Source organism: Neomonachus schauinslandi, chromosome 4 (assembly GCF_002201575.2).
Source record: "Neomonachus schauinslandi chromosome 4, ASM220157v2, whole genome shotgun sequence".
Classification (NCBI taxonomy): domain Eukaryota; kingdom Metazoa; phylum Chordata; class Mammalia; order Carnivora; family Phocidae; genus Neomonachus; species Neomonachus schauinslandi.
In genome coordinates, this window is record NC_058406.1 from 171,948,854 (window position 1) to 171,961,917 (window position 13,064).

General features: G+C 41.2%; 1 protein-coding gene across 6 annotated transcripts in view; it reads left to right on the forward strand.

Moving 5' to 3' along the window:
* Positions 1–5,020: 5,020 nt before the first annotated feature.
* Positions 5,021–13,064, forward strand: part of RNF139 (ring finger protein 139) — a 43,592-nt gene continuing 35,548 nt past the window's right edge. For all 6 annotated transcript variants that reach the window (XM_021688784.1, XM_021688785.1, XM_021688783.2 and 3 more), the window contains exon 1: positions 5,021–5,479. In XM_021688784.1, coding sequence (XP_021544459.1) covers positions 5,299–5,479 — 181 coding nt within the window. In that variant the 5' untranslated portion in view covers positions 5,021–5,298. The remainder of the gene's footprint in view (positions 5,480–13,064) is intronic.

Genomic DNA, 13,064 nt, shown 5'->3' on the forward strand with positions numbered 1-13,064 from the left:
CATACTAAGTACTTAAAATATATTGTTTTAATTTGTGTAACCTGCATGAAAAATTACTTGCAGAGGATCAGATAGGCTCTGGAATCAGAAAAATACCAGTTAAAATCCTGGCTCTGCCACTGTTACTATCTATGTCTTTCAGCAGGTTTGTTGAGATTAAACTGGATGATGCATGCTATGTATTTCATACTTTATCTGGCAATATTAACCATCTTTTTTTCTTTTTCCCAGGTGAGGATACTGATGATTAGAGAGTTTAAGTACTCTATCTAGAGACAAGAGGCAGAAGTGGGCAAGCACACTGCCAAGCACATAGTGCTCAATGTCTGTTACATGAATGAATGAACCAAAGTAGTCAATATATACTCAACATTGATTCCAAATGCCACTATAGTCTCGTTTCCTTAACTAAACAACAGACTTTTCCTATTCATTTGGCATTTACAAAACCAGAAGACTCAACTAGTAGCTGAATTTTGATGGACATATCTGAAATTTACTTTTTTTTTTTTTTAAAGATTTTATTTATTTGTCAGTGAGAGAGGGAACACAAGCAGGGAGAGTGGGAGAGGGAGAAGCAGGCTTCCCGCTGAGCAGGGAGCCTGATGCGGGGCTCAATCCCAGGACCCTGGGATCATGACCTAAGCCGAAGGCAGATGCTTAACGACTGAGCCACCCAGGTGCCCCATCTGAAATTTACTTTAAGAAATGAGAAAAACTATAAAGTAATTTCAGGCCAGAAATTATTTTTTTAAGTAATTCCCAAGGTCTGAGAAAAAGTTATGGAACATATTTATCCCTTTTTGGGCTATCAGTGCCTACCCTTCCTGCCAGCACCCCCATCTTCCTTTTGAAGTAAATACATAATACACTGGTGGGGAGAGGTGGAGTGGGTGGTTCTAAGTACCTGTTTCCTACTGCTTTCTCCCTCTAAGGAAGCTGCGTGTATCTGCTCTCTGGTACAGCTAGGGGAAGATACATGGTCCAGTAAGCTCGACCAATTGCATATCACTCTTGAAATTTGAAAAATAATGAAAATAACCCTCTAATAAATTCCTTTTTTGCTTAAGATAGCCCAGAATCAGTTGCTGCTGTTTGAAACAAAGACTTGGCAAATGCAAAGATCAACAGAAAATGCAAACAAGTTTTTACACATCCTACTTCCAAAGGCTTTTTAGAATGACTAACAGGCACTCAGCCATTAAAGCCAAATGAACAGATTGTTATTTTTAAACACAGGCAATTTATGTATATGGAGTGTGTCTGCGTGAATACACACACCCTCCACACTGCTCTGAGTGGATTCAATATAAATACATACCTGAGTTGTGCAACGTTCAAGTCAACGTAGAAACCAAGCAAAGATTAAATTCACTATTAAATTGCAGCTATTTCTATGAAAGCATTTTTTTTTTCATTGTGGTGGGTTCTATGGAGGGATTATGCTTTTTAGGAACTTAGCTTCTGTTGAGAAGATGACTAACAGACATTTCCTGATACAAAACTGAGAAAACCTCTTGCAAAGCTAAGCAAACATAGCTAGTAAGTTCCTTTTGTAAAAAAACTATTCCTCTGAGGGGTGCCTGGGTGGCTCAGTCGTTAAGCGTCTGCCTTGGGCTCAGGTCATGATCCCAGGGTCCTGGGGTCAAGCCCTGCATGGGGCTCCCTACTCCACGGGAAGCCTACTTCTCCCTCTCCCCCACCCCCTGCTTGTGTTCCCTCTCTCGCTGTGTCTCTGTCAAATAAATAAAATCTTTAAAATAAATAAAAAAAAATAAAAAACTATTCCTCTGAGATGTGCCCCCATTGTTCCTGTGTTCCAATCATAGCATCTATTAAGGTATTGTAGTCCTCAACTTTTTGGTAGTACAGGATATTTTTTGGTAGTATAGGAAGGGCATCCCTTCATCTTTACTTGCAAGTGATTATTTCTCCTAACTTAACTGGACCCATAAAATGTACGCAGCAGGGACGCCTGGGTGGCTCAGCCAGTTAAGCGTCCAACCCTTGATTTTGGCTCAGGTCATGACATCAGGGTCGTGGGATCGAGCCCCGCATCAGGCCTCCATGCTGGGCATGTAGCCTGTTTAAGATTCTCTCTCTCCCTCTCCCTCTGCCCCTCTCTTTCTCTCTCTCCCTAAGAAACAAAACAAAAAAACAAAACACATAAGCAGGCAACTGGAGAAGCTCAGACATGATGAAACTGAACTTAGAATATAGACTTAAGGGATGCCAAATGTAAAGCAGAAGAGTGCATCCCTGGCGTAGGTAAAATCTACTGAAAGCTTGTTTTATTTTTTAAATTCCTAAGCTTTCTAAAAACCACCGCAGTAATACACATTTAGTTTTAAGATAGTATTTTAAAGTACTTTGCCGGGATCTTATTAAACTGTCGTTTTATAGATAGGGAAAGTAAGATCCAGAGTTTAAAGGGATGTACCTGAAGTCATGTAAGATAAGAATGACCATACCACCACTCCTGAGAGTTCTTGGCCCAAATGGGATTTAGTTTGAATTAGAAATTCTTATACTGATGGTTGGTTAAGCATTTGCATTCAGCTCCGGTTGGGGTCCCAGGGTCCTGAGATCAAGCCCTATCTCAGGCTCCCTGCTCAGTGGGGAGTCTTCTCCCTCACCCTCTGCGCCCCATCACCCCCTGCCCCCCTCCCCGCTAGTACTCTATCGCTCCTGCTCTCTGTCAAATAAATAAAACCTTTAAAAAAATTCTATACTAGGGCACCTGGGTGGCTCAGTTGTTAAGCGTCTGCCTTCGGCTCAGGTCATAATCCCAGGGTCCTGGGATCGAGTCCCACATCGGGCTCCCTCCTTGGCGGGAAGCCTGCTCTCCCTCTCCCACTCCCGCTGCTTGTGTTCCTGCTCTCGCTATCTCTGTCTCTGTCAAATAAATAAAAAAATAAATTCTTAAAAAAAAAAAATTCTATAGTAATAAAATTTGTGCATCAAATTAAGATGAGAAACCATTAAAACAATAAGGGCTGAAGCATTTTTTCAAGATTTTTATTTACTATTTACTACATTCAACTTTTTGAATAAAAATTGGAGGGAAACCCATGAACTATTTTATTCTCCATTTTGCATGATCATACTATAATGGTACTTGCTTGCCTTCTCTACCACACTCCTTAAGATTAATCCTTGTAGACGCTTTTCTCTGTAACAGCTTGTCTCTTTTTTGCTTTAAATTGCAATCAAGGCAGAATAACAGGTGAGTTGAGAAGCTAATTTACATCTCTGAGGTTTTCTGTATAAACCTTAATAGTCCTCTCATCAAGTTTGCTTTCCTTTGGGAATTTTGTCAGAACCACAAGTTTATCCCCCAGATGTGCAATTTGGGAAAATTAACCTGGCAGAGGTAAACAGACTAGATAAGGAAAAGTGGTGATCATAATAATCATAATGAGGATATTGCAGTTAATCAGGCGAGCTACAGTAGGATCTTGGGTTAGGATAGTGGCAGTGACAATACAAAGAATAGAAAAGAGACAGGTACAAGAGACTGAGGAAAGAAGGGATACAATGTGGTAGCAGACTGCCTGTGGGTGAGAAGAGGAAGGAATCAAAGATCCCTGAAGTTCTAAGCTTCAGATAGTCCTGGGTTCTAATCCCAAGTTTGACTCTTACTAGCTACGGCCACATCAGCTTACTACTTATACACATATTTGTAAAGGTGTCTCCCTCTCCCTTACCAAGAAGAGGGCAACACTTAGACTCTCAATCACCCACAAACCTTACTAAAGGACTCCTTATCTTCCATTAGTTTCCCCCATATGTTTACTTTACCACAAGTTAGCCATCCCTGAAAGCCTAAACCCCTTTTTCTTTTGTCACTTCTCTACAAAATTATTTATTTTTTTTGTTTGTTTTTTGCTTTACTTTACTAACCCAGCCTTCTTAAGGGAGATAAAACAGGAAGAAAAGAACCTGACTCGTCTGGGCTCCTAGCCCAAACTGCTCTGCTATCCATTCGTATCAGGGATCTACATGGGTGATTATCCTCTATTAAAACTATTAGTTAAAAGCTAATTTCCATTTTACAAATGGAAATTTATGCCCTGCTTTTTAGACAAATGGTGGCAGCGAGGAGGGCAGGCAGGGATCTTAAATTTTTTTTTAAGCTTCTGCTGCTGTTTCTCAACTACCTTCCGCTCAAAATAATCCTTATGTCAAAGTGGCATATTTTGGGGTGGCATATTCTGATCCCCTACAAAAACTTAATTACGGCTTCTTCCCGGAGGAGGGAAGAAGGGATTTCCTGGATGCGCTTACCTCAAAGACTAGAAACAAAGAGGCCTGGGTTCTTGCCCTTAAATCACAGTGGCCCTTAACATTAGCAAAATGCGGCCGATGAGCGTCCTCAGTTCTGTCCAATCGGGTAGAAGGTAGGAAAGGTGATGTGCAAAGAGATGAGAGCGATGCTTTTCTTGGCAGCGACTACCACACCTAGCCCAGTGCCACGTAGTGCGGCCGCTGCAGAAAGCGCGCTTAGCGACGCTCCAGCAGGACCCCAGGCGGCCTCGCAGATATTTTCCCTGGAATGTTTGCCCTCTCCCAGATCCTGCCTCCGCGTGGAATGGGGGTAGGTCTGGCGGGCGGCGTCCTTTGCTTTCCTCCTCCCAAGCAGCTCTGAACCACGTTTATGGGATGTTTAATGGACTATAATAAAACAGCTAATAATTCCCGCCCACGGAAGCAGGGAGTCCCTAGCCCAACCGACGCTGACATCGCCTCCCGTGAAGAAGCCACTCAGTCAAGAAGGCGCGGCTTCCGGAAAGCGCCTGCGCCATGCGGTCTGGCCAAAGCCGCGAAGGTGGGCGGAAACCATAGCAACACTGCGAGACGATTGCTACGCCGTGCGCGATGACGTCTGGGGAGCGCCCCCAGCACCGGATTATGATGCAATCAGCGGCGCGGGCTCTGCGGTCTCGCGTGACCGCGGGCGCAGGCGGCTGGCCTCCAAACAGCAGCAACGGCGGAGGCAGGCGGGTGAGGTCAAGATGGTGGCTCCGCGGGCGGGGGAGGTGTTGGAGGGAGGAGGAGCCAGACCTTAGCCGACCGGAAACACCGACAGCCAGAGGCCTCCCGGGAGCCGCCGCCGCTGCCTCCGCCGCCTGCTCCAGCTCGAGAGAGGCGAGCGGGCGGCGGGGCGGGCCGTAAGAGAGCAGAGGAGGGAGGGCGGGGGCGGAGTCGCCCGCCTTAGCCCCCGCCCCTGGCCGCGGTCCCGGGCCCTGCCCCGCGCGGCCCTGCCAGGCTCGCCCAGCCCCGGTGTGGCAGCGGCTCATGGCGGCGGTGGGGCCCCCGCAGCAGCAGGTGCGGATGGCCCATCAGCAGGTCTGGGCGGCGCTCGAGGTGGCGCTCCGGGTGCCCTGCCTCTACATCATCGACGCCATCTTCAACTCCTACTACGATTCCAGCCAAAGTCGGTTCTGCATCGGGCTCCAGATCTTCCTCCGGCTCCTTGGTAAGGGGAACGGGGTAGCTTGCGTCCCGGGATGGCTTTGAGGGCCGAAACGTGCTTTAGGGAGCGGGCACGGTGCGCAAGCTGTGGATAGTGTGTGTATGTGTGTTTGAGAACCAGTTTCTTCGCCAATAGGGGCGTCTTTGCAGGTTGGGAAGGGGGGAAGAGATGACACTTACCTCAGAGTTGACAGCGGAGCGGTCCTCCTAAAGAGTCAGCCCTCTCTTTCATTTTTGCACCCGAGGGTGGGGAGAAAGCATGGATGTGTGAGCATGCGGCTCTTTGCCTGCTGTTTCCCTTGGGGAATGAGTGCTGGCTTGCCGCGTCTTATGCGACAGCCTTAGAAAAATAGCAGCTGTTTGCCCCGGTCTCGCCGGGTGACCTTGGACTTGTAGTGCCAAAGCCTGGGCCTCAGTTTCCCCCTTTCCAAAATGCAGAGCACTCGTATGTTGTCACTTCTGTATCCACGGAGTCCACATGATCGTGAAGTGTCTGCGGTAAATGACATCCAAAAGAAAGAGGGTTTTGAATGTCAGACCTTGAGACCATTACTAAAAATGCTCATGAAGACGGCGATGCTTGTAACGAGTCCTAAAATTTTCCATGAATAGAGAGGTATTGAAAATGGCTATAAAAAGGTGGCTAGAAAGTCGTGAGACTTTTCCAAAAGAGACTTCTGAAAATCAGTGTCTTTGTTGTATATGAATGGAGTGTTAAAAATATCTTATGTTTCACTCCCCATCTTCACTTGCATTACCAGAGTGAGAAGCATTTATGCATAAAAGAATTTTTTAAAGTAATTGAAACTTGGCAAATTTTGTTGATGAGGTAATTCTTGTGATCAGTTTTTAGTAGGCTTGTGATTTTTGAAGTTTGCTGAGGAAGGGTTGATGATGAGATCCTTAACCAAGCCTTTCTGAATTAGGAGCCATCTGTTGCTTCTTTATCTCCCGCCCGCCCCACCCCCACCCCCCCGCCAAAATGTTGAGTTTTGTTATTAGCAATAAATAATATTTTGTTTGGTACTTTACTTTTGTAAAGCATAAACGTCTCTCAGAGGTGGATTGTGTCATTCTCATTTTTTTAAATGAGGAAACTGAGGGGCATAGAGGTTTATTTAGTGTGTTTTGCTTTTGATATACAGCAATTAAGTGGTTGTCAGAGCCTAGGCTTAAAAATCTTCTGACATCAAGTGTGGTTCACTTTCAGCTGCTATCCAGATACAGAATGATACAGTAATGATCATATGCTAGATCTTTAACAGATGTGAAAGTGATGTTCTTTAGCACAGGATTTCTCAGTAACGCACAAGCTATTTAATTCCAGTCATTCCTACTTATCCCTGCAAAAGTGTAATGCCCTCATTATTTGTGGCAAAAGTGGAGCTGTATGATTTCACAGCCTATACAAATATGGAATCATTATGTTCTACATAATGTTATGTGTCAGTTATACCTCAGCTTAAAAAGAAAGCATTTACTAGTTTTAATCTTTCATACTTAACGTATTTTGCTTAATTCTGGTAGTCATGGGTAAAAGTGATTTCAATTAATGTTAAAGTAAAATTAATAAGGGGGACCTGTTGGGAAGCCATTTTATTTCTGCCAGTTAGAAACCACTCATCATGATCATAAATTGACAGGCAGTTCCTTATCTCAGTATAGTTGCTTAGGGGTTCCGGCTGAGCCTGATGAACTGCCAACCCTCTTTCCCCGCCATACCTACCCACATTTGTTCATGATATATGCATGCAAGCAAGATCTATGCCAATTCTTGGTATGGAGAGAAATGGAGAAAAATTATCATTTCTATTCCTTAACTCCACAGGATGGGAGAGAGCTTGCTAGAGAGAGAACAGAAACTAACAGACTTGTAGGGAACTTTATCAATTTTGGGATAACCCAAGTGCTGCTTTGGAAACTAACCGAATATAATACAGACAAAGGGGATGGGGGGATGACTTTCCTTGCTTCTGTTTTGAGAGGAAGTCATGATGGAGCAAAAAAAAAAAAAAAGGTAAAAAAAAAAACCCCCAAAAAACAAAACAGCTGTGTTTGAGAGGATTCATGTATTCATTGGCAAATAGTGTAGCCACTGCCTTGAATGTTCTTTTGGCCTGTGACTACATATCCTCTGACAATCCTTGTGACCAGGTGCTTTAATGCAGTACTCTCAGAGTTGAGCGCTAGGCTCAGGAGCTTTAAGGAAAAGGGAGTATGTTCCTTAATTAAATCATTTGTAGTTTAAGAACACTTAAGGATTTTGGTATTTTCCTTGTAATTCATGCTGATTTTTGTAGTAAATCATGGAAGTTTGTATTAGACAAGTTAAAGTAGAATGTGACCTCAGGCGAGTTACTTAACTGCTCTGTACCTCTCTTTGCTTACCTTTACATTTTTAAAGTTGGGCAATAATGGTCTGTCATAAGGTGTTAAGGATAATAAATGAGTTAGGATGTTCTCAGAATAGTACCTGGTCCTAGTATAGGCTACTAAGTGTTAGCTCTTAATAAGCTTGATAACTAAAAAAATAGTTCTATACTTCAATTAAGACAGTACAGATATTTTGGTCTTTAGAAGGCATCAGCATAATTTTGGTGCTTTGTTCCCAGAATTTTTGTTCACACTTTGTGAGAAATACAAAATATTCTCCAGATCTCTTACCTGGACTGCTCCTTACATTATGCCACTGTAGTCTGCCAAATTTTCACATTTGTGAGAATGATAAAATTCTTTTTTTTTTCCTTAAGATTGATTCATTTATTTTATTTTATTTTATTTAAAGATTTTATTTATTTATTTGACAGAGAGAGACACAGCGAGAGAGGGAACACAAGCAGGGGGAGTGGGAGAGGGAGAAGCAGGCTTCCCGCCGAGCAGGGAGCCGGATGCGGGGCTCGATCCCAGGACCCTGGGATCATGACCTGAGCCGAAGGCAGATGCTTAACGACTGAGCCACCCAGGCGCCCCGAAGGCATTTGTTTTTATTCAGGGTGAATTTTTAGCAACAAAACCAGTTTTTAATAATTTTATCATTCTCGGGGCACCTGGGTGGTGTAGTCTGTTAAGCGTCTGTTTCTTGGTTTCAGCTCAGGTCAAGATCTCAGGGTCGTGAGATCGAGCCCCATTGTCAGGCTCCGCACTCAGTGGGGAGTCTACTTGGGATTCTCTCCCTCTCCCACTTGTGCTCCCTCTCTAAAATAAATGAATCGAGGCGCCTGGGTGGCTCAGTCGTTAAGCGTCTGCCTTCGGCTCAGGTCATGATCCCAGGGTCCTGGGATCGAGCCCCACATCGGGCTGCCTGCTCAGTGGGAAGCCTGCTTCTCCTTCTCCCACTCCCCCTGCTTGTGTTCCCTCTCTCGCTGTGTCTCTCTCTGTCAAATAAATAAATAAAATCTTTAAAAAAAAAAAACAAAAACAAATGTCTTCAATATTTGAGGCCCATTCAATGAGGCAGCTCTTGTTATTGAAAGTGACAGGTTTGTGTGTAAAAGATACCAAAGGATAGTTGAAATTAATTGTTCTACACCTGGTTATTTTTTTTTTTTTAAATAATTGTAGACCTCTCAGTATTATTATATCTAAATCTCAAAACTTGTCGGTCTCACCTTTTTCTTTAAAATGAAATTGTAAAAATGGAAATCTATTCTCTAAAAAGCATTACCAATTTTATATCTCATCTCTAAAGAATTAACTCCCCTCCCCCTACAGAAAAGTACTATCACTGCACTTTTGGTATCAAACTCATATGAGAATTTCAGCAGATCAGAATATAAAGCATCTCATTTTAGAGATACAAATAAAATCAAATCACAATATATAGAGTATTTAAGAATATTAAGCTATTCTTAGGAGGTGTTAAATGCTAAATGAAACGCAACCCAGTGCAGCATAATGCTGAATTAACAAATCTAAATCCAAGGCAGAAAATACAAGCATAGGAGTTTGTTTTAATAGTATTACTCATGTAATGATAATTCATTGAAGTGGAAAGGCCTTTCTAAACACACAAAACCCCAAAATTACAAGGGAAAATTCGATAAATCTGAATATATAAAAATGAAAAACTTTCTTACGACAAAACTTTTTTTTTTTAGCTCTTAAAAATGACAAACTGAGGATACTATTCGCATTGTATGAAATTGAATAAAAGTTTTACTCTCATTAAGAAAAATTTACACTCCCAGAGAAAAATGGGTCCAGGATAAGCAGTTCCCAATAAATGAAATGCAGATGGTCAGTATGCAAAAGAAAAATAACTCAGCCTCATTTATAATGAAAGAAATGCCGTCAGAACAAAATTTCAGTTATCAGATTGGTGAAGAGTTCAACATTCAAATAAAAACTAGTTTGTCAAAGGTGTGGGGAAATGAGTAGAGTTACACAATTTTGGTGTGCTGTCACTTCTGTGTAAAGGCTTTTGACACTAGCTACTGAAATTCATCATACACCTTTTGACTCACAATTCTAAGAATTTGACCTAGAAACATAGGTGTACTTGTTCAAAGACTATGGGAAAGGATTTTCTTTGCAGCATTGTTGGTAATAACAAAATAGTTAATCTAAATATCTATTAAAAGGGAATCTGTTCTTTTATTAGGTTTAGACATACAATAATTTTTTTTAAAAGAATGAGAGTTATTTTTGGTGCTGTAGAAAGAACTCAGAAAACCTTTGAAGTGAGAAAACATTGAAGCAGTAGTAATTTTGAAACGATAGGGACAGGTTAGGAATTCTCAACAACACTATTGACATTTTGGACTGGGTATTTCTTGGGGAGGTGGAGGGTGCTGTTCTGTGAATTGCAGGATTTTTAGCAGTGTCCTTGTCTTCTACCCATTGCATATCCATTAGCACCCTTCTTCCCCCTTTTGTGATTGCTAAAAATGTCTCTAGATATTTAGAAATTACCAAATGCTTGGTGTGGGGGTAGGGAGGTGGGGTTGGTGCAAAATCTGATCCTTGTTAAGAATCACTGAGATCGACAATAGACGAATAGCGCAGAATAGAAAGCCCAGAAACAGTGCACCCATGTATATAGAGAAACTTGATGTGTTTCAGAATTAGAATTGAAGTATATACATGGAGGTAAATATAGACTATTCAGGTAATGGTCATTTAGTTGTATGGAAAATATACTGGATCCCTAACTACCAATATATAAACAGTTCTAAGTGGCTTAATATATAAATGTGAAAAGCAGAACTTTAAAATTTTTAGAAGAAAATATAGGAGAATATAGAGGTTTTTGTTTTTTAGAGTAAGGGAGAAATTCTTTAAAAATATATGAAAGTTGGGATGCCTGGGTAGCTCATTCAGTTAAGCATCTTCCTTCAGCTCAGGTCATGATCCCTGGGTCCTGGGATGGAGTCCTGCATCAGGCTCCTTGCTCAGCAGGGAGCCTGCTTCTCCCTCTGCCTGCCCCTCCCCCTGCTTGTGCGATCTCCTGCTCTCTCTCTGACAAATACATTTTAAAAATATATGAAAGTCAGGGCGCCTGGGTAGCTCAGTCTTTAAGCCTCTCTTGATTTTGGTTCAGGTCATGATCTCCGGGTTCTGAGATTGAGCCCTGCATCAGGCTCAGTGCTGGGTGTGGAGCCTCCTTAAGAGTCTCTCTCTCCCTTTCCCACTGCCCCTCTACCCCTCAAAAAAGAGCACATACACACACATATACATATATTTGAAAGTAAATTTATAAATAAAGATTGATAAATCCAACAACATTAAAATTAAAAACCTAAAAAATCAAAAACGTGAAAAGACCAGCCACATACCTGGAGAAGATACTTGCCGTCCAGGTAACTGACAAAGAATTTGTAGTCAGATTATTTTTAAGTGTCTGCAACTCAAGAAGGAAAAACAACTCCATAGATGAATGGACAAAAGATAAATTGGGAATTCAGAGGAAGAAACATGAATGGTCAATAAATTGGAAGATGCCTTCTTTGATAAGTAATCAGAAATGCATTTTTTTTTAAAAGGTAAAAAAATCTCCACGTTTACAATGAGATCCCCTTTGGGTAAAAAGCAAAAAAGAATGTGTTTATGAATATATTTATGAGAAACTTTATTCTTCCTCTAATACCTATAAGGTTTGTTTTAAAAAATTATATTCAGATTTCTTTTTAATAAAAACATGTTAAAAATCTTAGAAGCAAAAACTTAGTGTTCTGATTAATAAAAGAGTTAGAATACCCTTTTTAACCCAAAATGAGAGTTTGATAGCAAAGTTTTCTTTATGCTCTGGTTTATCAAGTATACCTATAGATTAACATTTCAAGATATTTTATTTACTTTGTCTACATTTCATTGCTGAGGGCTCCCTTTGGATTAAGGTAATCATAACATTTCTGTGCTGTTCCATCTTTACTCTGTTAGGCATTTAAATGTTTTTCCACAGTTTTCTTTAGATCATGTTTAAAAGGTACTTAAAGATACCTGGAGAGTTATAAATGTAATGTCTTATTTCCTTCTAATTTTTAGTCCTAAGTTTCCAGACAAGGTTAAAGAAGGTGTGAATGTGTTTTACACATAAAGGGGTTAAATGCTTTGTTGTACACTGTGCCTGGGTAGTGTTTGTTTTGTTTGCTTGTTTCTGATAGTCAGATTGCAAAGGTCCTTCCTGAACTCTCTCCTGAATTGAGTTCTGTATATCTTCAAAGCTCCTGAATTGATTTTGCTCCTTGCCTGTTTTCCTACCCTGAAGACTTCAGTAAAACTCTAATCACTGGAGAACTGGATCCCTGAGATGTGCTTTCAGTTACTTCTATTCTCCAGTGCCCCACGGTGATTTTTCGTCATAAAGTAGCATTTATATATAGTCTTGATTGCTTCTTCCGATCACTCTTAAATCCTAGTGAGAAACTCTACCCCTGGGCTTAATTCTCTTAGGCCTCTAGGATAAATACCAAGAGTTTTATATCTGAAGTTGTGAAAAGGCAACAAACTTTGATGCTATTGGCAATACTCCCTAAAGTATTGGAGGAGTGTTACTGGAGAGACTTGTTACTTGGCAAGTTGGCTTTTTCTGTGAAATGAGAGCTGATTTTTCCTACATTCCATTAATAGGAACATGATATAAAAGAAAAATGTAAGCACCTTACATACATGCAACTTTTGGGTAGGAATTAAAATAACTTTATACTATTCTTGAAATGTTTCATCATTATGTCTTGGGGTATAATTTTAATCAAGAGTGGTATTTTTTATTTTATTTTTTTAATTGAGACAGAGAGAGAGGGCATGAGCAGGGGGAGAGGCAGAAGCAAACTCCCTGCTGAGCAGGGAACCCTATGTGGGGCTCAATCCCAGGACCTGGAGATCATGACCTGAGCTGAAGGCAGAAGCTTAACCATCTGAGCCACCCAGTGCCCCAAGAAGAGTGGTATCTTATTGTTACTTGCTAGGATACATCCAGACTTTGAGTATAGTCTCACTACATTGTCTATCATCTCTTCCCCTTTTTTCCCTTTGATACATTTGCATGAAGCAAAATACAGTTTTTCTACAGAAATATTTCTAAAAATCAAATCATTCCTTCATTTGTGTGTAAAAATAAGCTTCAAGGAAAACTATTAGAATAAAAAGGA